The sequence below is a fragment of the Malaya genurostris genome, chromosome 3 (assembly GCF_030247185.1).
Source record: "Malaya genurostris strain Urasoe2022 chromosome 3, Malgen_1.1, whole genome shotgun sequence".
Lineage (NCBI taxonomy): Eukaryota > Metazoa > Arthropoda > Insecta > Diptera > Culicidae > Malaya > Malaya genurostris.
This window is the reverse complement of record NC_080572.1, coordinates 85,068,963-85,096,779: the sequence shown is the minus strand read 5'-3', so window position 1 is coordinate 85,096,779 and position 27,817 is coordinate 85,068,963. Positions and strand designations below refer to the sequence as shown.

At 39.1% G+C, this 27,817-nt stretch overlaps 1 protein-coding gene across 1 annotated transcript; it reads left to right on the top strand.

Annotated features, from left to right (window-relative positions):
• The first annotated feature begins 24,939 nt into the window (after nucleotides 1–24,939).
• LOC131433860 (uncharacterized) lies at nucleotides 24,940–26,123 on the top strand. Its single transcript, XM_058600465.1, has 2 exons — nucleotides 24,940–25,161; nucleotides 25,230–26,123. The coding sequence occupies exons 1-2, from the start codon at nucleotides 24,940–24,942 to the stop codon at nucleotides 25,740–25,742; spliced, it is 735 nt and encodes a 244-aa protein (XP_058456448.1). The 3' UTR covers nucleotides 25,743–26,123.
• The last annotated feature ends 1,694 nt before the right edge of the window (nucleotides 26,124–27,817 follow it).

Genomic DNA, 27,817 nt, shown 5'->3' with positions numbered 1-27,817 from the left:
CGATAATCCGTCTACGAATCTACACCAATAACCGCTTTTATTCGCTTCAAGCTTTTCATTTTAGCGTCTAATGTCGCGTAATTTCTAAAATTATCAGATGTTCCGTTTTTCATAAACTCGATAAATGATGAAGCTCTCTCCGCGTTTAATTCTGAGCACTACGGATTGGGTCCCACCACGGGTTGGGAGGACGGATGTTAGTTTTCGCACCGGGTACACGTTTCGTCTGAGCTTGAGTCGCGGTGTAGAGACTCAAGCCAACCAAAAAAGTGTACTCTTCCTTCGGAGGCAGTTCTTGTGTTGTTTCTAGTTTCTCAGATATCGAATTTGTGTAGCATTTCCAATCTATATTTCGTGTGAGGTCATACGAAACATTGATTGTATCCGATGGTCTTAATCCGTAGGCGATTGAAATCACGATAGGTAGATGATCGCTACCGTGGGGATCAGGGATCACCTTTCACGTGCAATCCAATCGTAGCGATGTCGAGCAAAGGGATAAATCCAGCGCACTTGGTCTTGCTGGTGGTGTAGGAATCCATGTCATTTCTCCCGTATTCAAGATTGTCATATTGAAGTTGTCGCAAATATCATGGATCAATCTGATCTGTTATCGTCGTGAAGACAGCCCCATCCCGTACCGTGTATGTTAAAAACCAACGTCGGTGCGGGAAGGAGCTCTATGATATCACTGAGCCACCGATGCCCAACCGAGGCTCTTGGGGGAATGTAGATGGAAGCAATGCAAAGGTCCTTGCCTTTGATTGTAACATGACATGCGACAACTTCAATACCTGGTATCGAGGGGAGCTTAATTCGATAAAAGGAATAGCACTTTTTAATCCCCAAAAGTACTCCTCCATAGGGATCATCTCGATCCAGACGAATAATGTTAAAATCGTGGAAGTTTAAGGGTATTTCAGAAGTTAGTCAAGTTTCGCACAATGCAAATACGTCACATAATTTAGTAGAAATTTGAAAGGATCTATTTTTGGGATGATACTTCTACAATTCCATTGTAAAACAGTGATTGTATACGTGACCTCGGTGGGTGACTTAGCCATCGAAGAAAGCGATCGCTGAAAGAAGGGGCCATTTTGCAGTCAACTGTTTCAAGAATGTTTTAACTGTAGGAATAAAAGCCATTATCAGGCTTTTGAGAGGTTCAGAAATATTGAACGTAGACATGATCCAGTCCACAATATCAGAGAATTTAACAAACCCAGTAAATTTGCTGACTGATCTTTAGGGACTTTCGGGGGTTTTGAAGTCCCAGGAAGTGATGGAAATTCTTGCTCGGAATTTAATTTTCCAAGGCCTGGAGCTTTTTTCTCTGGTTTTTTGCCATCACTACCAGTTGTTGTAATTTTTTGAGACCCACCAGAGGACACCTTCGAACCCTTACTAGGGAGCTTTTGAGAAGATTTATTTCTTCTTTTTCTGTATGATGAGCTAGGAGGGACCACCGAAGATGTACCTTCGAAGGGGTCATCATATTCGCTCTCGTCAGTTGCCAAACAAGCGTATAGGTTTACTGGAGGCGTAGCACTCTTCAACATTTCAGCAAAAGAACGCTTTGAATGTTGCTTAAGTGAACGCCTCATCTTATCCTGGCGCAATTTGTACGCGGGACAATCAGAGAGGTCATGCGGCCGCTCCTTACAGTAGAGACACTTTTCATTGTCTCCACTGCAGGAGTTATCCGCATGACTCCCTCCACACTTTCCGGGATTTATTGCAACAATGGGATGCTGTATGTCCCAATTGTTTGCAATTGGTGCAGTTCATGACCCGCGGCACAAAAAGGTGAACAGGTAAACAAACTCGGTCCAGGAGGACGTAATTAAGCAAAGCCGAGCCAGCGAAAGTCACCCGATACGAGTTTGATGGGATATAGGACTTAGACCCATTCTCAGCGGTCGATACTGAACGCAATTGCTTGCAGTCCAGTATCTTAACGTTCTTGAGTAGGGGGTTTGTAAAATCACCTGCCGCATGCTTAAGAACGTCCTCGCAAGCCAAACTCGGATCGGTGATCACGCCGTCTATCTCGACTTCGCTCGCGATCTGGTACGTATACGCGATACTCCCGCGTGAAATGCTCACTTTGAACGATCTCATTAGCCTGTTTTGCACTGGCTAACAAGACCCTAAGCTTGTCTGGGCGTACTTTTTCAATATTTTGTATTGTAGAATATCGCGTGGTCAGGTCTTTAGATAATCTAAGGATGATCAATTATACGTACGGACCGGCCGGAAGTGCAAGCCCATCGGGATAATTTTTTATACGAGTTTCATTGCCATCAGATGATTCTATTTTGTCATCTGAAGGGAGGTCAGGCAATTTTGAACCTTTTGTCATGGCACGGGAAAAGTCCGTGCGGGTAAAGATTGGGGGGCAAAAAAAAATCTAGTGATACTGAACAACAGGGAAAAAGAAAAAAAATACTTAGCTTTAGCTCTCAAAGGGTGAACGGCCGACATGGCCCGGTCCTAGGCAATCGGTGAATATTCCTGATCAATAAAGTTCAAAAAATCTCCTTGAGGAAAAAGGCACTTTTTCGCAGTCTCTTTCTGCACTGTACAATGAAACCAAAGCAGCGTCTGTAAACAATATAGGGACCGTGCACGAGGGCGTGGTTTAGTGGCCGGCGACGACAGCGCACGAGGCAGCGAGTGGAAAAAATAATGCTACCATAGCAAAACTTGTAAACTGAGTTTGAAAATACTTTCTAGCGTATTTTCTTTGCGGATTTTTTCTCCGAACCCAGGAACTATTCGCGTATAGTGCGAACGATTGTTCAACATCGACTGACTATTAAATTTTGCGTCGAATTATTCATTCTGTATCTAAATACGGCCACGTCATTTTCTGTCATTGCAGTTGGATTTGTGTATAATATTTGTCATATTCACTCAAACTCAAACACTCAAACGATATTCTCAGCATATTAAATGATTTTCTAATCGACTTGACTGGAAACACTGAAAAATATTTTGCTAAAACATTCTAATTTCAGACCTTTAGTAAAAATTGCTTCTGTGTAATTTCTTTTTATACTAACACTCAAAAACCCCAATAAAAAGTTGTTTAAATATTTTTTAAATGAAGTAAGTTTATCTCGAAGTTATTCTTACTTTCACTGAATTGCAATTATAACACCACTTTCTATTACTTTATTTTCAGAGCAAAATAGACCCATATAACTTTCCATCCGTCAAACTTTGAAATGGGCCGCAGTTTTAGGTAAATTTACCTACTCGATAAAAAATAACTGCCCGACTGTCAAATTTTAACTAAAAGCTCGAATAATTCGCAGGATGGTCCATACTCTTAGAATGGAGGAAGAAAATAAATTGCAATCGTAAAAATGCTAGCAAACTCACGACTAACCAGTTTGACGTATATTGAAAATACGAGTCACGAAACTAACAACAAATAATCATTTTATTGAAACGCTGAACTGTTTTGCCTTTCTCATATAGAAAGGTTATACAATCACTTGAAAATCGACTAGTAAAAATTGGCCAAGTGTCATATGCCATTCCATTCAGTTCGTCGAGCTGAGCAATGTATCTGTGTGTGTGTTTCACGAAAATGACTTAATCGATGTTGAACAACTGATTCAAATGAAAGTCTCATGGTTCTACACGGAATTTTTGAATTTCATCCGAATCAGACTTTCGGATCCGGAATGATAGGGCAAAGTGTGTTAAAAATTGTGTACCGTCACTTGAAGAGTCGAAATGAAAAAAGTAAAAAGTTTTCTAAATTGGTCTCGAAAGTATTCCCGGTTTTTGAATAACGACGGCAGATAATAGTCATACACTCAAAAAAGGATCTCACTTACTTTTACACTTAGTCCGGTATTCCTAATCTTAGGTTCAAATGAAAGTTCTTATGCTTCTACCGAAAATTAAGCATAATTTTCGGATGCAATTAAAATCATGTTAGTTGATGGGCATACGAACCAATTTCGATTATACATTCTCGGGTTCCAGTGCTCGAAATACCTACAAAACTGTAACTCACTTCGTTTTCTCATCGATGTCAGAGAACTGTTTCATGCTCTAGGTTATACTAGTTAATGCACAAACAATCTCTTTGGTTTATTTTAAGAATCGATGAGAAATATTTTCAATAGTATACTACAGTATCATATATGTGAAAATGATTGATGTGAGAAAAGGATCATTACACCACTATGTTGTATTAAAACAGGTTTTTGGCTATTTTATTCAACGTGAACATATGGTAACAGTGTAAAGCTATGGTAGAGTTTTTTCGCCTATTCGCCACTAATGGCGCTACTTGTTATCGTGCACGGTCCCTATAGCAGCGGCTAACGATACCACACACAATGCTTCTTTACACAGTTCACAATCGACCTTGAGGACGGATTAATTCGGACTATCACTCGACCGCACTAATGCAGACAATAGAATACGGAATGACCTTGAAAACGGAATAAACAATTCACCGCACTATTGGAGAAACACGAATTTGCGTCCGATCGGCCCGATAGTTACAGTGGAACTGACATGTGCGCTGTTGCGCCACGCCACCGCCGCAAGCAGTTTCGATTCGCCATCGTACAGTGGTCCGGGAACGATATAAGATTTGTATCTCTAACCGTTTTGTCTTTCTCTATAGAAAAGTATTAGAATTGCTGGAACAACCGACTTTCGAACGGAGCCTCGAAAACTCATAGTGTAATATACCATTCGACTCAGCTCGACAAGATCGAAAATGTCCGTGTGTATGTATGTGCACTTTTCAAAAATATTTTTACCGCTCAATTTTCTCAGCTCAGCTAGTATTGGATTATTGATTCAATTTGAAGATCAAATAGCTGTAACTTCTTCGAACAATAACAGGATCTTGGTGGAACGCTTATCCGGAAGATCTAATGAAATTGTATCAGACAAAGATACTTTCAGTGATGGAATATGGATGCGTTTGATTTGGTTCCACACATTATCAGTAGACAACTAAACAAACCGATTCTGGCTATCCTGGTTCCCGGTTTCCGGTTCCGCAAGACCCGGAAATAGTGGTCATATATTCATAAATGGATCTCACTCACTTTTCTCAGCGATTGTTTGATTGATTTCCACAAACTTAGATTCAAATGAACAGTCTAACGGTCTCATATGGAATTTCTGAATTTCATCTGGATCCGAGATCCGGTTCAGAAGTTATAGGGTGAAGTGTGTTAAATATTGTACACCGTCACTTAATTTGGCGAAAGAAAAACCGTTAAAAATGTTGTAAACTGGACTCAAAAAAAAGGTCTTATGGTCCTATCAAAAAATACTGGATATTTTTGGATACAATAATAATTCAAATCGACGCTTAGAGTACGATGGCATAATTGTATAAAATTTTCAAAATTTGAATAAAAACTGGTAGAGCTTGTACGTCATGTTAGTTGGTGGCCGTACGATTCGACTTCGATTTTACCGGTTCTCTGGATCCATTGCCGGAAGTGCATATAATAGCGAACCCACTTTGTTTTCTTAAGGATGACCTACGCGAGCAAAGCACTGTTTCATTCTGTAGGTTATACTAGTTAATGCACAAACAATCTCTTGGTTCCTTCAAAAATCTAAGAGAAAAATTTTGAATAGAATACCACAATATTATATATGGGAAAGGTATCATTACACCACTAGGTGGATTAAAACAGGTTTTTCGGTATAAACGGATATATCGCTACCGTTGCTTTAGAGGATCGTAAGACCGTCAATTCTGATTGGCATACCACCATTTATTTGAAAAAAGTTTTTCGTGAAATAAGGAAAACAAACGCAAGACGCAAAACGTCCCCACAAACCCGCCGTACAGTCCTAACTTGGCACCTAACTACTTCTATTTGATCCCTTCCGTGCAGAATAAATTGCGTGGAGAGCGATACAATACTCCTGAAGAACCTGTTCTAGCATTGAAAAAAAAATGAAAATTGGTTCAAACGTGTGCAAAAGTGTATTGATCAACTAGGGGAATATTTTGAAAAACAATAAAACCATTTCCGATCAAATATAATACTGTTTTCATTTTTAGGCCAAATACATAAGTAAAAACCCTCGTACTAGGGAACAGAAACGAAATCAGGAAAATTACAGATATTATATTACCATAATATATCCAATGATAGCATTGCTGCCGAATCGCCATATGAACACGGAACGACCGAAATTAGCTCTGCGCCTAATTCGTATTACTGTTTTTGAATTAGTTGATTTTAACCACAAAATTTCCAAAATAACTATAAAATTAGTTAAAATTGAGAATTTACTTTGCTGAAAAAACTCTTATTTTTAAAGAATGAGTTTGGTTGGCGAATATCCTGGACACAAACCAGCAATATTTCAATCCAATACGAAATTCTCATTGACAACTAATTTCGTTATTAAAATCAGAAAATTTGTTCCTATTTATCTATCACCGTCATTACTGAAGGACAGCACAAAGAAAACAAAAATGAAATTGGTTTCATTAACAAGTTTATTAGCCAAAAACTCATGAGAAGTGTCAAAGCAAAACAATCCATTAAAAAGCTAAAAGGGACAGTTTTGTTGAAACTGCTAGCAAATTGTTTAGATTTCGCGAAGTCGAATGAAGAAAGCAGCAATTTAGAAGGAAAATTTTCAAAACGAAATTTATGTTTCGTTTATGTCTTTTTCTCCAATACAACGGTGTTACGGTGTTAACGTTTTTTCGGTGACAGAGCGCCATATAGCTGCAAATTGCAGAAACTAATTCAACCATTTATGTTGGTTGAAAACAACGTTTTATTTGTCTAATTCAACTAAACAAATAGTTAAATGGAAATGAAGTGTGCTTTAGCTAAGAAATGACAGCACGTTTAATTGGTGAAAAATAGCCATTTCGACAAATATTCTATTATTATTAAGGGAATTAGAATTAAAAAAATCTAAATTAGCAAAACTAAGATTTTTATAGTTGTCTCAAAAAATAACTAACTAAATTCAGAAAATCAACTAATTTTTTCACCAAAATGCTGATTTCGGTCTTTCCGTGAAATTGACGACAAGAGACGCGGTCGAATTAAGCTCACCTCCACCTTTGATCTATCAACCAATTAATCATCAAAAAAATAAGATTTAAGAAGAACTACTACCTTGTGTGACTGGCGATGACCAAATTCGTACTACCCAAGAAACGTTCGGCTTGTTGCGGTAGTTGTCACCACAGAAGTGTAAAATGACCCCCGCTTACGGTACGCCCGAATGTGACAATACACAAATAAAATGTGCCGGCTTACGAAGTCTGAGCGAAACCAGTGAACTATGGGAAGCTTGGATGCCGGGGTAAGCGCGGGTATTAAATATTCACTTCTGTGCCAAATTGCTAAATATCCTTCCGTTTGCCGTTTCCCACATCACACTTCCTACGGTCGCTGCATGCGTTGATGCTACCTGTCGCGCCACCTTCGGTTGCTTTTGTGAATATCTCCGATGTGCCCGGGTTTCTTTTGCTAACCAGTCCCGAAAAAAAAACACGACAAAAAACAGACAGCATCCCAGGTACAGTCGAAGCGCTCTCACATATATCATTCCGGGCTGTCAACGTATGTGATGATGGATAAATATTTGATGAATTTAAATACCGGGCGTTTTGTTTTTCGTTTTTTAGATAGGGCACGTTACGTTACGAGTAAGATTTATGTAAAAATGAAGGCGATTCGATTAGGCAGAGTGAAGATGCTTTGCAAAAAAAACAAAGTTCTGTTTTTGTTAAATGCGTAATGAATTTTCAAAATCTGAAATAAATAAAATTTTGGCACTTATTTTTCGCATCCGATGCGATGTGACACAACGTTACAAATGTCTCTGGGTGTGTAAGTGTGTGCGTGCTTGTTATATGCCAGTCTATTTGAGCTGTTTTTATTTCGGGGTAAAGGCCGTAGGTTTTTTCGGCAGTTCAAAAATCCGTTTCCACCTTGATTGCAATAATGTCTCCGCTGAAGCTCGCATGTGTAGAGCCGTGAAGTAGAGTCATTAAAAACTGAAAGGAAAACGAATGAGAATGGGATAAATCCTCGTCGAATACAGGGCCAGGACTTGAGCGCGCTGGCTGTATGGTAGAGGGCAAATCGAGACACCGGAAGACTGTTTTGATGTGTGTGGTGTGCCGAATAACTGCCGAAATTAATCTGCACACATTTCACAAAAAGGGTTTTTTTAATATAAGAGCAAGGAGTCGGTGACCTTTTTGAATCCTCGGCTTTCCACCCGTTGATGGATGCGTAATATATGTGCTTATTACGTGATTAATGTTGGATCAAATATAAAAAAACTACTTTTAATTCGGCGACAGCTAATAGATGTCGAGTTTCCTTAAAAAAACCAAATCTCGTCTTGTATGAACAGTTTTAAAGCTACCGAAAGATGCACGTAGACATCATCAAAGGGCGAGGATTCTAGAACGGAAGGTACAAGATAAACATTACAGCGAAAGACGACATTGATAAACACATTCTTATTCACATTTCGTTTTTCGTTTACCCTGAAGGATAGTACCTGCAAAATTTTCTCGCACCGATGTACGGGAACCAAGCATGAGGCGAAGCACGAGAAAAAAACTGACATGAATAATGAATTAATTTCAAACAATCGTTTTACGATATTTCATTTTATATTTACCTTTGCCGTGCAAATCGTTAAACGAAATTTAAATGCAGCAGCTTGTCCTCGAAATGTAAATGCTTTTTCATTTTCGGGTGGGCCAAATAATTATCCGCCGTTGGTTCCTCAAACCAGGTTTAATATTTAGCAATGTGACATATTCATAATGTGTTGGAAAAAGAAGAAAAAAAAGAAATGTAAAACTCCGCCAAAGAATCCACCACTTCAGCAGGGCACATCGTTAATCTTAAACACTCATTAAAACGAGTGTGCGCCGGATTGAATATATGAATTTATGAATAGGAGAGCATATCAAAAATAAAAAGTATAGATATGAATATCCTTATTCTTTGTCCCCGGTGCGAGTGGGTAAGGGGTGGGTACCCCTTACGGCCCGGAACCGGAACACATCTTCACCAGCATTCGACTGCCTATTGCCGACAATGCAATGTGACTTACAACATAGCTAACGGGGGTCTAGCAGTCGGGATCTCCTGTGTGCGACGAAAGAAATCGTTGCAAAAATCTTATACATTTTCAATAACCGTATCTTGAGTGGCGAGAAGACTACCGCTGCACCTACCCTATCCTTGCCGATCTTCCTGCATATGACAAAGCACAAACGAACGGCTCCATACAATACACACATGAATCGATGACTGGGTAAGTTGGCAACCCTCCGGGACTGGTTGCAAGTTGTTTATTAGAGCAGATTAAAAAGCGGAGAATGCCGGTAACGGAGGGAAAAATTTGCATATCAATATTTATTAGTGCAAACGTCTTCGACGGAGAACGGTTGGCTGGAGGCAACCATGCGGCTGAGATGATTACTGATTCTTCCGGTGCTTTCATGCTTGAACACATCCGTACACGGGATGATAACAATCGTGTGTCGTGGCTCGAGTGTGAATCCGATATGTGGCAACACATGTTTGCACTGGAACCAGACGATATTATTTAGGGACCAGATTTTGATTACCAGAAAGATTATTCGATTTTATGTGAGCCGTGATAATTCGCATATGTTTAAGACGGATTGAATTTAATTTTTCTCTCTCGCAACACGATCTGAGCATGACTTTGCATCTTTTACTTCTTTAATGCGTCTTCGACTCATTAATCTGAACTTACCTTCTTTAATCAGTCTATCAGTCTTGGATTCTTCGTAAGTCCCCCTCCACTTGATCGATCCAGGTTGCTCCTCTTTTTCTTGAACCATTTTCACTGGGTTACCATCTGACATCCAAAGGATTCGCCCAGCCCATCGTAGCTAATACGCATATTCTTCGGCAGTACCTAAGTAGCAATCCGCAACTAGTACTGATACGACTAGATCCAAATTATGTTGCAACAAGAGCACGAACATGTTTTTAATGTTATACTGATCAAAACAAGGTGTCAGAAATGTACCATAACTGATTACGACAGAGTTATTTAGGTTTCCAATCATCACATCTTTTTGTCATATTGAATTAATTATGATTCATAAGCTATTGTTACTTAATCCAAACATATCTTCAATCGCAACTATGCCTCTAGCTACTAGTTGAAAATAAGTTTATTTGTCTTCAATAGTAGCAATCTGTCACTAGTTCTGATACTATGTTGCAACAAGAGTACGAACATGATTTTTATGTTACACCGGTAAGAACAAGGTGACAGCAGTGTTTCTTTATAACATAAACATTGAACAAACTCTCATTCGTAAGTTATCGTTACTTAATTCTAACATATATTTAATCACTGTTATGCTTTTAGTTACTAGTTGAAAGAAGGTTTATTTTCCGCTGCGAGAAAAATTATAAAAACGTAAGCGTATATGTAAATCGTTACTGTGAATTAATATTTGTTTATTTGTTAAAATAATCCATCTGACAATTAAAAGTCTTAATGAATAACACGAAGTACAACGAACAAACTTATAACAAGGATACACTTAATAATTTCTGTGAGAACTTGTGCGTCGGCTCACCAAATTCAAAGAGATGCTCAACTTTGGAAAATGCACGTATGCATGCTGTCATTGGTTCATGTTGTCCGAAAGTAGTACGATGAAATCTTGGTTGAAGTAGACTCGTCGAGCGTAGAGATCGCTGAGAAGCACGGAAGTCAAGAAGAGATAACAATTTTGGTGAATCAATATCGCCATTGATTACCTTAGCCACAAGTAACGCTTGCTGCATCTTTCTTCGTCGCTCTAAAGATTCCAGGCCAATCAGACGACAGCGGTCAGGGTACAGTGGTAAATCCAGAGGGTTTTGCCATTGGAGGTGCCGCAGAGCCAACCGGACGAATCTCTTCTGTACACGTTCTATTCGTAAGTTCCAAACGAGTTGGTACGGGCTCCAAACCAAACACGCATTTTCAAATAATGGACGCACCAACGAACAGTATAGCGCTTTTAGACAGTACGGGTCTTTGAAGTCTCGGCTAATTTTTGCTATGAAGCCGAGTTGTCGTGTTGCTTTGGAGATCAAAGTTGATCGGTTTTGGTTAAAGGTAAGCTTAGCATCCAGCAAAACGCCGAGGTCATTGACAACGTCGACTCTTCCAAGAGTTTGTCCATCGATTTGATAGTCGAATATTATGGGGTTGGTTTTGCGATGGAATGTTATAACTTGACATTTCACGGTACTAATAATTAAAAAAATTCTTCTACACCAGCCAACGAAAATATTTAAAAGTTCCTGGAGACGAACACAGTCCTCAATAGACCGAACTGCCAGATACAGCTTCAGGTCATCAGCGTAAACCAGTCTGCATCCAACGCCAAGTAGTAAAGTAGCGTCGTTAGAGAACAGCACAAACAATAGTGGACCTAGGTTACTACCCTGAGGAACACCAGATTTATTCGTGAAAGGAGAAGAAATACACGAGCCTAACTGCACACGTAGCACTCTGTCGCATAAATAAGAGCTCAGCCATTTAACAAACATTCTCGAAGCGCCTAGTCGGGATAGTTTTGTTACAAGTATTTCATGATCTATTCGATCAAACGCTGCTTTCAGATCAGTATAAATTGCATCAATTTGAGATTTTTCTTCCATCCGAGTGATACAGGTAGATGTAAAATCCAACAGGTTCGTGTTCACCGATCGTCCAGGCATAAAACCATGCTGATCAGTAGAGATGTACGTTTAAGTTTTGGAAAGTACGACAGTGCTAACTACCAATTCAAAAAGCTTCGACGCTGCTGACAAACTGGTTATACCACGGTAACTTCGTACATTTAGGCGATCGCCACTTTTGAATACTGGGAACATATAAGACTGTTTCCAAATTGTCGGAAATACGCCTTGCTCGAACGACTTATTGAATATCACACACAAAGGATAAGTCAAGACGTGGACGCATCGACTATAAACTACTGCTGGAATACCATCAGGTCCAGTAGAGTATGACTTTTTCAACCTTTTTGCAGCGGTGACGATCATATCCGGAGTGATTGGAAATGTGCTTAAATCCACTAGACTAACAGGAACGTCCATTGCGGCGGTTTCAGCCTGCGTGGCAGAGGCGGTACTGTTAGCAAAAACAGATGCGAAGAAACTTGCAAACAGTTCACAAGAATCAAATGTACAAGTGGATTCTACCCCATCAAAACGAACGTTTGGAGGAATTGACGAGCATTTTCGTTTCGAGTTGACGAAGCTCCAGAATTTTTTAGGGTTCCGTCGTAAGTCATTCTGCACTCGCATAACATAAGCTTTGTACAATCCGGTATTCAGTAAACGATATTCATCGCTAGACTTTTTAAAGTTTTTCTTAGTTTCAGTAGAACGCCAACGACGGTGTTTACGCCGCCATGAATTCCGTTCACGTTTCAGAGCTCGAAGACGAGAATTTGCCCACGGAGGAGAAATCGTGCACTTTACAAAAGGCAAATTTAAGTTTAGCCACTCCATCAAAAGATCTCGAAACTGCACAGCCATATCATCCACATGATCGAGCTTCTTGAGAGGTTCCCAATTTATGTTTCGAAGAAACTCAATCAAAGCATCAAAATTAATTCTCCTGTAGTTTAATGCTCTCGGTTTATTCAAAGGAGCAGCACGCCTAATATCTTCATCACAGTTAATTGAAAACGATATTGTCAAGGGAGGGTGATGAAGGTCAACGGGTAGCAGTGGAGCAGTACAATTATTTATATTCAATTGCTGCTCGGAAGGGCCAAAAACCAGATCGAGAACACGTCCGTTGTGATTCTTTTGTTTGTTTGCTTGGGAAAGGTTCAAATAGTCCATACCGTCGATCAAAGCGGTGCTAGCAGCGGTGAGCTGAGAGAAACCCGAATTTATATTTCCATCGATTCCATCCGTCCACACAATGCGTGGTTGATTGAAATCACCACACACCAAGACAATATCATTAGGTGTTGATTTACTGATTATCTCCGAAACAGAACAAATGTGCGCATCAATAATACCAACGTCTTGACTTTTATCGGGAGGAATGTAAACAGCACAGATCTGCAGTTTTCTGCCTCGCACGGTGGCACTAGCACACACTTGCTCTAGATAACGACCATTCACAGTTTCGATTAATGAGCACGAGTGCGCTTGTGAAACGGCGATCAAAACACCGCCAAAACTCCTTTTGTTACTATTTTCTGGACTCCTATCACAACGGAACACGTTAAATGAGTTTCCAAACAGTTGTAACGAGTTTATTCGGTCGTCAAGTCCAGTCTCCGTCAGAATGATGACGTCGTAACAGCAGGTATGCGTAGCCAGGAAAATATCATCAACCTTTGTCCTTAAACCTCGTACGTTTTGGTAATAGATCCAGATTTGATTATCGTTATCGTCATGCTGAAACCCGTTGTCATTAAGTGCTGGAATATCTGGATTTAAACAAAAATACTCGCCTCTGGTGGAAACCCTAGGGTTTCCACCGTCCGTAGTGCATCGCAATGGAATGTGCCTCCTTACGAACTGTTCGAGCTGGGGGGAGTCATTCGCCGGTCGAAGTTTTTTGGCTGGGTAATAAATTCCCGAAACAGTAATCCAACCGGCCAACACGATGGGTCCAGTGCCTTTGTTTTCATGTCAGGATTCAGTCCAATTTTATAGGACACAAATGACATGCCAGATACATCCTTGCCTTTTGGTACAAGCCGTACTAAGTTGATTGGATCATTCAAATCCAGGCAACGAGCGACGATTTTCTGGACGTCACTGTCCGAGACTAACGGGTTCAACCCTGAAAGGTACAACCAGAACTTTTCCACGTTGGTACTAACAGAAGACACGGAAAGATCATTAAAATCGATCTGACTGGTTCCATGGTCGGATGGGGCTTGAATGGTAGTCGTTTCCCACACGACGGCGTTTTGAGTTTCTAGGCCATGTGGGATTGTCCGGTCAGGCCATTCGGGCTGGTTTACTGTTCCCGTTATATTAATGATTTTATCGTTCAGGACAGCCACCGCATCCGCAAGCTGTTGTACTTGAGCTGTTATATCAGGTAACAAACTCTTAGAATTAGGTGGTTCACTGGAAGTTACTTGACGTTGATCATCAATATAAGCGCGAATGCTACGACCTTGAAGCTCCTCCCTGCATTTGGTGCATATCAGCATAATTTTGCCGAGAGCAAAAGCTTCCTTCAAACCCCTAGTGTTGATGCCGCAGCAGGTTTGGTTGATATGCAAAAAGGCATCGCAAAAACCACATCGCATGGGCTCGAGATCGTTGATCTCATTTTGGCACTCGCCGCATTGTTTTTTGTCCATTGCGTCTCTCTTCAAATTCGTAGCACACGCCGATGAATACCGAAGAACTTAACGAAGTCGATGAAGCTGCTGTCAGCGACGATAATGGATACGCACACAAAGCAAGCAACCAATCACTTTTGGTAGAGTTTACTCGGGGTTTTCCGGCACGTAAAACTTGGATCAGTGAGAACTCCACACGGAAATGCTTCCAAACGTCTAGCCAAAACGAATCACAGGTAACCGCTTCCAAACAAGACGTATTTACCAAATTAACTTTAAAAAATATAATATTACAGTAACATAGATATTACAAGATTAAAACATACGATTTCTGCATTAATTCAGATAGCTACTGGTTGGTTTTCGCAACGTAATGATAATGAAAATTCAACTTAGAAAACTTTTGTTGGCTTGAATATGGTAAACACACTGTGAAGTCGCAAGAGGTATACAAGGTGCTCCATCTTTTATGTCGGTGTGTAAACGCTAAATAACTTTCACATAGGAAGTTTTGAGTGGCGATTCACCATGTGACAACTATCAAATTGAACTGCAATTGTTAATTAACAGTTGAGATTGGTGCTTCTTCTAACGTTTTTTTCCAAAACGGGCGATAAAAAGTGTTGTGACTCTTGAATATGTTAAAATTGCGATGCCAAAACCCTTGTAATGCTTTCTAATACCTATAACTTACAAAAAGTAACACATATAACGCTTCGCAACACACAAAACTCACAAAAGAGTAACGGATGTAACGCCTCATAACTCTTGTACCTTATCAAAATGTTACACATGTAACGTTTTGTAACACCTAAAACTTACAACAAAAGTTACGCATGTAACGATTTGTAACATCCATAACTTACGAAGTAGTAACGCATGTAATACTTCGTAACAACTAAAACTGATTTAAGGTAACGAATTTAAAGCTTGTAACTTACAAAAACGTAACGTTTGTAACACTTCGCAACGTCATACCTCACAAAAAAGTTACGCATGTAACGCTTCGTAACGACTACAACCGCAATGTTGCTCGAATATCAAAAATGCAACGAACGCCAATGATCATCGTTCGCTTCCCTTCGCCTTTGTTCGATAAACGCTCTAATATTCGAACTTGTCCGTATATTCGGGTGCGAACAAAGCCTACACTAATTCGTTGCTCGCATGAAGATCTACGGTAAGGGCTCCCTATTTCATCTCAGCTCCAATTTCCATCTCATTCCTTCACCTCATAACTTTGAACATTAATTATATCTTTAAACGTACCTTGTATAAAACTGTGGAACGTTTTTAAACATTTATTCTAGGTTTTGCCACACTTTCCAATTGAAAAAATAGTTAAAAAACCTTCAACGATCGCTTTTTTCGTTTAAAATAAACTCACTTTTTGATTTAGGAACCACTTTCGTCTGAAGTTTTACAATTCATCATGTTTCTGAATATTTACTAATCGATTCGTCTCAAAACATGATAACTATTTCACATAATTACACCACTATTTAATGTTGAATGACTTACAGACTTCTGAAATTACCTGATAAGAGATAAAAGCAATGAAAAATATGAGATGAAAATTTGCATTTAATTCACTTGATTGTTCTTTGTTTTTACCTCATTTCGTATCGCAAGGTTGCCAAGTTTTCTCATAATATTAAATAGAAAAAATATTTTTTCTTCTTTAAATTATCATCAACAAGTTTAATTATCACATGGATCAATAAGTCCCGAGACTAACAATGGAAACAACATTTTTTTGGCAAAATTTATTTTATTCATTAGCATAATCACCTTTTAGAGTGATACAATGGTTCCAACGTTTTTCCAATTTTTTAACACCATGTTTATAAAAAAATTATCTTTCGCTTCAAAATAAGCTTCAGTTTCAGCGATGACCTCCTCATTTGAGCCAAATCTTTTTCCCTGGAGCATTTTTTTAAGATCAGCAAAGAGCCAGTAGTCACTGGGGGCTAAATCTGGCGAGTATGGGGGGTGGGGAAGCAGATCAAATCCCATTTCGTTCAATTTCGCCATTGTTTTCATCGACTTGTGGCAGGGTGACTCGTTGCTGTTTTTGTTCCATCGAAAGCAATCGCGGCACCCACTTGGAAAAAACCTGTTTTCATGATCACTTTTTCATGAAGGATAGTAAATACACTTCCATATGATATCTGTGTCATCTCAGCAATCTCACGGAGCTTAACTTTACGATCTTTCACTATAATTTTTGTCATTTCCCTCACATTTTCCGGTGTAACGGCTTCCACAGGTCTACCCGAGCGTTCCGCGTCATTTGTGTCGGTACGACCACGTTTAAACTCGGCGAACCACCGTCAAATCGTTGCTTTTGATGGACAAGAGTCCGGATAACATTTTTCAATCCATTGTTTTGCTTGGTGTTTTTACCCATTAAAAAACAATGTTTTATCAAAACACGAAATTCGGTTTTTTCCATTTTTTAAACAAACTACAAAACGACTTTACTCCAACCTCGATAACTCAGCTGTTTCTGGTCGGATCGACTTAAAATTTTGACCCGTTTCAAGCAAAGGTTAGTACTCTAGAAAGACGTGGTTACTGGTTTACTACGAGCGCCATCTCTGCTTTAGTCTCGGGACTTATTGATCCATGTGTTATATCATTGATATTTATATATAAATAAAACTATCTCGGATTCTAATATTACCAAATAGAGCATGTTAAATACTAATCAAATAACCATTGTGGCAAATCTAGTAGCACTGGTTTCTTTCCGCTATACGTCACCATAACACTGTTAAATGTGTGTGTTTCATCGGCTGTGCACAGAGATGCCAGCTATTTTCATACAAAATATGTATCTGCTATATCTGTTTTCGCTAATAAAATGAATCAAATTCAAATTCAAATCAAATTGGTTTTAAATTTTAGTATAAATATTTATTTTTTTAGTATAAATATAACATTTGCACAAAAGATTACCATTTTAACATGTGATTTGTCCGTTGATTAATAAACTTTTAAAGAAGTACTGTAATCAAATACTAATAGATACTCAAAGAGAAAAGTCTAACGTTTTACTTGTCACTTTTTATGAACCTTTACAAATCTGTAATAAATTTAGAAAACCTGTAATCGGATTAAACGAACGCGAACGCAAAAATCTATACAACACAGATAAATCTGTATGACTGGCATCTCTGGTTCTACATTTTGTTTTTAGAAGGGCTAATGCCTAAATAGTAACAATTCTTTTTCGTTTTTTTTAAGTTCTCCAAATTAACTGCAGAGTAAAATTTTAAATTTGAAACGAAAGGTAATAACAACGATCCAAAAAATTTTAAACATCGAAATGATTCCAAAAAGTTTTTTTTTTAAATATCGCGTATTGTGTCATAGTTGGCATTAGGCCCTTTTTAAGGAAAATTCTGACATTTTGAACCTGAGAGTGTAATAGTGCAATATTTTGGTTTTGATTGCTGTCGCCATTGCTAATTTATGGGATGAATAAAGAACCAACGATAGGATGAATACAAAACCTTTGAGATGAAATTAGGAGCACAGTAGTGAACATATCAGAAGTGCTTTTAGCTGATTTTTTAATTATTATTTTAATGTCCAAGGAATGTGAATCAATTCCTAATGTGGAGCAAGTCAAATTAAGCAGAAATATGAAAAAATCGTTGTGATTTTGATGGCTAAATCAGGTTTTTAAGGTAACGTCCTTACAAATGAATTGAAATAGGGAGCCCTTACCCTATTTCTTGCAGTTGTTATTCGCATTGAACATACCCCCGAATGACTTAACACGAATGTGGAACGAATATACATGCAGCGATCATCGTCAAAACCTAATTCGCGATTATCGTTCGTGTTGTCTTGAAACAATCAAATTAAGACGGTTTCCTCTGTATTAGTACACACACACACACACACACACACACACACACACACACACACACACACATGCGGATTGATAAAAAAAAAGGTGTCATCTCACTGCTAGGAGGATTAAGAACGTTTTTTAAATAGTAACAGTAGAAGTACTGTCGGAGATGGAGGCACAATATAAACAGAAATATTTGGTGCATTTCGTCCAAAATATACCTTCGTTTTGGTTTTTAGCGGATTGTTATTGATAATTAATTTACTTCATTTGTCGATGCCTTTCACGCAGCCTACCTGGGTTCGATTCCCAACCCCGCACACAGGGTCAGAAATTTTTTCTGGCCCGAAGTGGTAAACCTTAAGGTTGAAACCTGCATAATCGAATCAAAAACATAACTTCGTTTGTTTCCATTTCTTCATTTTAAGAAAAATGGATTACCTATTTGTATTTGTATGATTTGTATGTATGTAGGATGTAGCGTCATGTGTGTGTAATAGCAGTACGTTCTTTTTATGCCGAATACAGAAGCAAACAGACACTGGTACTTTTTTCTGCGTGCAAAACAAATTTTATTTGCGTGAAAATCAACACAAATTTTTTTTTCTGACGGATGCTATCAGAATTTTTGCAACCCAAGATTTGTTTTGTCATTTTCAAAATGCCTACCGATTTCGGTTACCGGCACCACATTTTTTCGATAAATCGTGAAAAATTGTTAATAATATGCAGGCTGCCGTCGAAACAAAGCAAGCCAAAGTTTTGGCCAAACGTCTAGCTGCTCATACAGCAGATGTTCCGGCTAAGAAAAAACGCGGAAGACCGGCCAATCCAACACCAAAGGCGCCACCATCCAAATTATCGGCCAAGAGAGCCAAGGCGAAGTCACCATCAGACAAATTTAGTTTTTTCTTTGAATAACTGCAGTCTTTACAAATATTTTTTTTCCATTTTTAGTGGAATTTTTTGGGGTGCCGGTAACCGAACACTTTTTTTGAAATGGCCAAAATTTATCGCTTTACTAAATCGATAATAAAATTAATTTAATTATTAATAAAATTAAATAATGTATCAATCAAATGAATTAACTCAATTTCTTAATCATTTGTTAGCTAGGGACTTTAGCTTTCCATTGATGTATAGATGTCCGCATAATGTGCACTAAGTCAGAAGTTATGAGCTTAAAATAAGAGGGTGCCGGTAACCGAAAACTCTCCCCTACGATTTGTTGGATGTATCTTAAGCTCATTTGATAATTTTACCAACGCCTAATAAGTTTCTGGAGTATTCATAGTTCCTTTTCTAAGCAAGCGTTCTACTCCATATTCACGTGTATGTCAAAACCTGGGTTTGAATATACCACATTTCGAAGATATAACAAAATCGATTTGATTTGCTGATGGCAAGAGATTTTCGAAAGACTTCAACTAATCAGAAAATCCTGATTCTCGACTTTATCGGTCAACGATATGCTTTGGATGAAATACTGCTGTATTTTCCCACCGTACGTTCCATGTGTTCAAATGTTATCGCCAATTTTTCATTGTTTAACGTATATTCTTGGATATTCGCACTAGAAGTAACTGATTCGAATTTTTGGAAATGGTTTGTCAAAAGATGGAAGTATTACCTATGGTTTCGAACATAAAATTCATACGAATTTGTTACTTACTTTTCTTTAGCCATTTGTGGTAACTTTGCAAGGTTACCTTTCCAGATTGTTTGTGAAATATAAAACCAAGTACGGCTCGGAAAAGAAAACTTTCAAAATTTAAATAATTCTCAATTACGATTGATATAATTGTTTATGATTTTTCAAAATTCCGTCCAGTTACTTAAGATTTAACGATTTGTTTTAGTCTTTGTTAAGACGTAGAGCCGTCTTGAGCTAGTTTTAATATGATCAGTATCTAACGGGGAAACAGATTGGAAAACTGACATATGAACACAATGTTGTAATGAAAACCGCGAAAATGTTACCGCAGAGACGAGACTCGAACCCGTAGCTAACTCCTAACCAGGGAAATTGTTTAACCAATTAAACTACCCTGCAGAGATGTCCATCTCCTCTGTGTGACGAAGAGCAAGCAAAATTTCTTCCCTCACACTGACAACTTCAACGAGAGCTCTTCTCTTTCACATATACACACCACTGTTGTATAAAGTGTGCACGCATCATGAGTGCGTTTGTTTATTTCCTTTTACCTCCTCCACTGAATCGCACCAAAGTGCTAGAGCAGAGCTAATAAATTCTCTGAGGTGGATGCAGATACTTTCACAGAGGTGTGAGCACTCTGGTGTATTGTTTGCGTAGAAGAAGCGTGGGCACGCAAAATCAGCAAAATAAAACAATTTATCGTTAAATTGTCGATTTCCATTGCAAATTTTTCATAGCAAGGCCAGATCTATTCTCTATTAATTGAAGTTCACAGAAGTGTTCGCTCACCATCACGGGCCAGTGATCACTTGGGCGTTTTTAGGCGAGAGCACGTGAGAGCGATTCGTGCGAAGAGAATGTTATTCTCTCGCACCAGCTTCTTTCAACACAAGCACGCACTCAAAGTCTGTCTGGCTGGACACTGAAAAGAAGTGCGCTTTCCTTCTTGCGTGGAGCGGAGCAAATATATCCGCAGTGTTTAATTGAAACCTACGCCCTGGTGTATCACTCTAGTAAAATGCCATCTCTGCTACCCTGCATATGAAAACACATGAAGAGAAAGTCCAATTGATTGGACGAAAACTAAGCATGCTTCGCTGTACTTTGCCACCACGGTATTCACTTACACTCTCGTATCGACGGAAACAAATTCAACAGAAACACATACAATGATCACGAGTCTATTTCTACCCATCTATTTTTGCCGCACGATACTGATTTGAGACTTTTTTGTTTTTGTCTATTTCGCTATCTACGAGGTAACACACGATAGTTTCATCCTTCGATTTCATGGATATCCACTAGTGTGAGGTAGCAGCAGTGACGATTGTGTGATCTCAAACACAATGGTAAAGGTACACAAACTTTTTATTGACCTTCAACGATTTGTTTTAGTCTTTGTTAAGACGTAGAGCCGTCTTGAGCTAGTTTCAATATGATCAGTATCTAACGGGGAAACAGATTGGAAAACTGACATATGAACACAAAGATTGCAGCAAAACTTAATATTTAATCTAGGCAGACAACTGAATGAAATGAATACAATTACAGTCACGTACAACATAGTCGAAACCACATAAAATAGAAAATGAAACCGAGAGTTAAAGGCGTTACTTTTTTGTAAGTTAGGCAATGTTGCACAAATTATTCGTATTACTAATTCATTCATCCATCTCCGGTGCGACCAATCTTATATTACTCACGCCCGTCTCGAACAACGTTGTACTATTTACTGCACTAAAGAGAGAATGGTGAAAATGAATAAGCAATAATCGTGAGGAACCCGAACATTCTTTGCTGCTGATATACATCGTGTATGTTCATTTTATACATTCGTTCATTTAATTTACTTCTCGAATTGGTTTAAATAGCGTTACTGCGATGATCGTTGGATTCCATTCTTCGCGAAGCATTCTTGATCTAATTAATTCATCATATCTCGTGAGGTAGCAGCAATGGGGGTGTGCTGGGATATGGTTCATCACACACACATACATAAGACTATGGTACTAATACAGAGGAAAACGTCTAATATAGCTTGTTTCAAAGACAACACGAACGATAATCGCGAATAAGGGTTTGACGATGATCGCTGCATGTATATTCGTTCCACATTCGTGTAAAGTCATTCGGGGGTATGTTCAATGCGAATTACAACTGCAAGAAATAGATCTTCATATTATTGAAATTTTGATTAGTAGCGAGCAGTGTCCTATTTTGTCTGCTAAAAATCTCCGGCATATCAGATTTCCCTGTCATAGACGACGGTTTTGAAGGAGTAAGCGATATATCAAAGGGAAAGCATCGTTCTGATTGGTTAATCGATGCGAAAGCGAAGCTGTTGGAAGCACGCGAATCTATAAATAGAAGCAAAATTATAGCTAACGTTTCAGTACTACGCGTAGCATGCTAGAGGTTGGTTGGTGCTAGACAGCAAGACAAAAAGTGCCATAAAACGATTTGAAGCTATGCTCTGATCTTGTGTCATGCAAGCTCGGCTGAAATTCCATGTTATTTCGTTTCGCCTGAGAAATTGACAACTACCCAGGGTAAATTTTGAGTGCTTAAGATTAATTTCTGATTTATATAAGATGAACTCGATTGATAATGAGAAAAAGTTTAACGCAGAATGGTAGAGAAATTTAACGCAGAATGGTAGAGAAATTTAACGCTATAAAAATAACTGCTTGCATGCAAAACTTGAATACAAGCTTGGCGAAAAGAAACATAAATATCAAAATCGTATCGCAGGTATGTAAAAAGATATAATTGCATACATTTGGGATATTGGTGTAATTTCGTCGGCTATAAAACAAACAATGTTCGGTGTTGGTTCCTAATCAAGATCAACCTTAGGAAGTTCGATCGGGATAAAATTGAATAGCAGACTATGGGACCATGAGACCTTCCATTTGAATCTTAGTTTGTGATAATCGGTTCAGACATTTCTGAGAAAAAAGGGTGCATAGTTTTGTTACATACATACACACAGACATTTGTTCAGTTCGTCGAGCTGAGTCGAATGGTATATGACATTCGGCCCTCCAGACCTCGGTTAAAAAGTCGGTTTTCACAGTGATTGCATAGCCTTTCTATATGAGAAAGGCAAAAAGAAACGTATTCGAAAAACTCATTGTCGATAGTAATAAAGCTTTCGATCACTTTATATTGAGTTCAGTCGTTTACGAGTTCGATTATTTTGGTTCCATAATGCCAAAACTTCTCGATAATCCAATACTTCTTCGAGTGAAGTCGAACGAAGCACGTTGATCGACTTCGAATCGAGAACCATAATACGAAACGTGGTCGATTCGATAAAATTTTAGTCGAATCGGGATACATAATGCCACCCCTGGTTTCTATGTGTCAGCTTTGCTGGTTATGCTTTGTGCGGAGATTCGTTCAACTCCAGTTTTGCGCGCATTTTTTGGGACTCCATTTCACTTCAACACCAAAAAGTTATCAACAACGAACTCATCCGAATTCCACGATGTCTTGTCGCAGGATACATATCTGTAAATAACATCAAAGTAACGGTATGCTATTGCTATTACAACATCTTTCGATCAATGCTAGATTCAACAAACGGGGGAGATCTGTTGAAGGCACAATTTCAATTCAGATTGTTTTTATCGACACGAACGAAACTGATAATTGATGGATACGAAACTGCTCGGACGAATCAGTGACTGATAAACAATTGCTAAAGCGGCACGATTCAGATGTTCGAATTGCAAGACTAGCGAAAGCCGATGGTACATGATCTTAACCATGCTGCTAAAGATTCGTTGATCTTCGTTTACTCATGAGCAAATTTTTTGTATGTTCAATTATATTCCACTTCTCATTTATTTTCGAGTCACTGTTTGTTGTTCAAGTGTTGAGGTAAAATTTATCAGCTCCAAAATTGCTCTAATTGAAAAAAAACGTAGTTTGAAACTAACGATAAGCATCGTCCGCTTCAACGAAGAATCTCCACCAGGGAAAGTGTGATGCATTCACTTTCCTTACTCTAATTAACCCAGTTGAAGATCCGGTAGCTAGCCACAAGGAATTCAAACAAACCGGACAGTTCGATTCGCTGTAAACTCCAGTAAACAACAGACTCTAGGGGAGGATGGAGCACAAACCGTTCGGAATGGTTTAGTTCGGTTTTAAAAACGGTGGCATCATCCCCCTGCCCAGCGCATAGCCAAATCACCTGAATCATAATTAAATTAATACATCGATCCAAGCAATTTGCGCCGGCATGCCGCATGTGCCGCTTGCTCCAGTAGACTCCGTGCATATTTCATGGTCACGTGAGCATCAACGAAACTGCCAGAATCCGTGGCAATCCAGCGCCGGCTAACTCACGACGAGATATGTGCTTACATGTGCGCCACAGCCTGCTGCTTGCATTTATCACTCTCCCAGGTGGTTATAAATTTCACCTTCATGCAGAATACACCGATGCGTTTTTTTTTCTCAGCTAATAGTGCGGCATAGTGGGAACACGTTTTGGTTTATTTTTCGAATGAAGGATCCAGTTTTATGCGCTTTTAGCTCCTAGCACCCGTTGTGCAACGATAGCCAAAGATGCACCTGCCCACGCGAAGTAGGTACAACTGCACACTACTTACTACTTACCAATTGCATTGCTTCAGCTCGTATCGCGTTCATGTTTTCGCTAGATCTGCAAAATACTGTATCGTTGCGTGGTACACATAATTTTCTACTTTCCGTAGTTTATTTCGTCTCATCCTGCCCGAGCGGGGAGATACTTAACTAGTTGATGAAGGTAGAGTGGGTGGACTGCGGGGACTGGCGTGATTCGGACCACGGGCATCGATTTGACGATCAAACAGAGCATTGAAATGCATTTAAAAGCTGGTGCTAATCAGCGGATTTCGCTAGTTGCAGCTTAGATAGTTGAGCGGTGAACGTCGTCGTCCCTCGCGAGAACCACTAACAAAAGGTTTTTTTGTTGTTCGGAATTTAGTGTGCCTGTGTGTGTGCGGGTGTGTTTTGGTGAACGGGATAGTAAACAAAAAAAGACAGTTCATCAAAATGTGCAACCGATCATTGATCCTGCAGCTTCTGCTGGTGATAACGCTCGCATCCTCGGCACTCAGTGCTGCTTCCTGCTCCTGGCGAGCAGCTGGAAGTAACTGGTTCGGAGGCGAAATCTGTATCCTACAGAAAGTGTACGACGACTGTCAGGAGAAAAGCGATTTCACCGAATGCCTGAAGCAGAAGGCTGTGACATCGTTGTCGAGAGCGCTTGACATGGTGAGTTATTGGCATAGGAAGGAAAATGGTTTAAAGTTTGCTCTAAATGTCCCCTTCCTCCAAACAAGGATTCCATTCAATTGGTCGATGGAGTAACCCTAGTCAAACAGAATTCTTCGGATGATGCGGAAAACGAAACCGTCCCTGCGTTCACGGAAGCCCGTGGTTTGGAAGACCTGAGTAGCACCGACCGAACGCTACTGCAAAAGCTGGACCACTTCCTCAAGACACACACCGTTAAGCTGGATCTGGCCACCCCAAACGAAGCTCGTGGGCCGGGCGACAAGAAAAACGGTAGCCGATATATCATTGCTGCTATACTGACAGCCATGGGCATTGCTGGGCCGATCGGTCTCAAGACTCTCGGTGCCATTGCATTCAAGGCTTTGGTCATCTCGAAGGTTGCTCTCACCATTGCCAGTATTCTGGCGTTGAAGAAAATTTTCAAGGCCGACCACCACGAGGAAACTAGCTTCCAGGTGCACACTGGCCATGACAACCGCCGGAATACCTATTTCGTGCGTCCAGTTCGGGCTTCCGTAGATCCGTACCGGTACTACTACGAACAACCCGTCTATTAAATGGCAGCAGGCAAACGACCCCACAAACACCAAAGCCAAATATCGAAGTCAACCAAAACCGAGAAATAACGACAAGCAAACAAGCGACTAAATCGTGCAAATTAATCTGTTTTCACAGCGGAAACCGGAAACAGACTCGAAATGCATGTGTTTTGAGACTGCTTTGTGATGAACGCCAAACGCGTTCCGGCAATCGGAAATCATCACAATCAAAAACACCAAAATCAGAATCCCCCCCCAGAACGACGGGGTGTGACGAAGCGAAGGCAAATGATCAGAGGCGAAGTAAAAGAAGCGATGTGCCTGCTACCTCTCTTGATCTGTAGAATAATTGTCATTAATTGTTATTTATTTTAATATGTAATTTATTTATTTATTGAAAACAACGATGTCCCTCCTGTTTTGTCGATAAGTTAAAAAAATATTGTTGTGCAATAAATGAAAGAAGTTAAAAACAGACACCCTTCCGAAAAGTGGATTCATTTTTGAACAGTACATTAAACCATAAATCAAATAAACATAGTTTTCCCAGTATAATAGTAATGTAGTTGAGCAACCAGAGACAGTAAAAGCACCATCTGGTGGAGAATGGGTACGTAAATGCTCCTAAAATGCATGCATAAAGTTGCCTGCACATTTAACACAACCACAGCAGCTAATGGAAAAAAGTACACCCGTTTCTCACCAGAGGTGCTATTAGTGTCACCGTACAGTGGGAAATCTATGTTTATTTGATTTATGATTAAACTGTCCATATTCAACGTACAATAAGTGTAAAATTGGATCGAATATTCATTTTAGTAAATTTCAACTGGCTGGGTCGCACCCAAAAGAGAGAAAATAACCAAAAAATTTTTGCTATTTATGCTGATATTGGTTTCAACATTTTTTTAAGTTCCCTTCCTCCCAACTATTCATTTTATATTTGTTATATCCACACATATGTATCTTCGTACAACATTCCACCAATATTCATAATGTGTGTACACCGAAATCTTCATTTACGAACTGCACCCAAACCTCCGTTTACGTAAACTTTTTTTACGTTACCACTTTTTACGTAACTCCTTTTACGAACAAAATCCCAAATAACGTAAACTACTTTTTTTTACGTAAACTACTTTTTTTTTGTAACATAAAAAGAGGTTTTTGAATGCAATGAAAATCATTTCCGGCTCATTTATATTCCATGGAAATTACTACAATATTGGCATTTTCGGAATGGGTTTGATAGGTAGATTTAGGAAAAACATGTTTGGGGTGGTTCAGAATTCCAAAATTCCGGTTTTTTGTTATTCCTTACAAACCCTTACAATATGGATAGTTTTGAAACGGATTTGATGAGCACATGTCGGAAAACAATATTTGATGTTGTTCTGAATTCCAAAATGACGACTTTCGGTTTATTGATATTCTTCGAAAACCTCACAATATTTTTGGAACAGGTTTGATGAGTACATGACAAAAAACAATATTTAAGGTGGCTCTGAATTCCCAAATGACGACTTCCGGTTTATTGTTATTTCTTGAAAACTCTGACAGTGTAGGTATTTTCGTAACAGTGTTGACGAGTGAATGTTGGAAAACGATGTTTGAGGTGGTTCTGAATTCCAAGATGGCATACTCCAGTTTTTTATATCCAGAATTTCACTTTATTATGGTACTTGTTCAGCGGTTCCAACAATCTTGATAAACTGGAACTGATCTGACTGGTATACACTGAAGTCTTTTTTTATGCAAGTTTATGTACCGCATAAAAAAACCGCATAAAAAACCGCATAACTCGGCTGAAAAGTTCGTATCGTTTAATAGAAACACCAAAATTCGTTTTTATTATTCAACATAATTGCCATCAGAGGCGATACAGCGATTATAGCGATCTTCCAACTTTTCGATACCATTTTTGTAGTACGATTTGTCCTTTGCCTTAAAATAGGCCTCAGTTTCAGCGATTACCTCTTCATTGCTTCTAAATTTTTTACCAGCGAGCATTCTCTTGAGGTATGAGAACAGGAAAAAGTCACTGGGGGCCAAATCTGGAGAATACGGTGGATGAGAGAGCAATTCAAAGCCCA

What these genes read in the sequence shown, in the direction of transcription:
- LOC131433860 (XM_058600465.1), top strand. Translation starts at nt 24,940, where the DNA reads ATGTGCAACCGATCATTGATCCTGCAGCTTCTGCTGGTGATAACGCTC. An exon ending in TGTCGAGAGCGCTTGACATG is followed by an intron (nt 25,162 to 25,229) that starts GTGAGTTATTGG and finishes CCTCCAAACAAG; the next exon opens with GATTCCATTCAATTGGTCGA.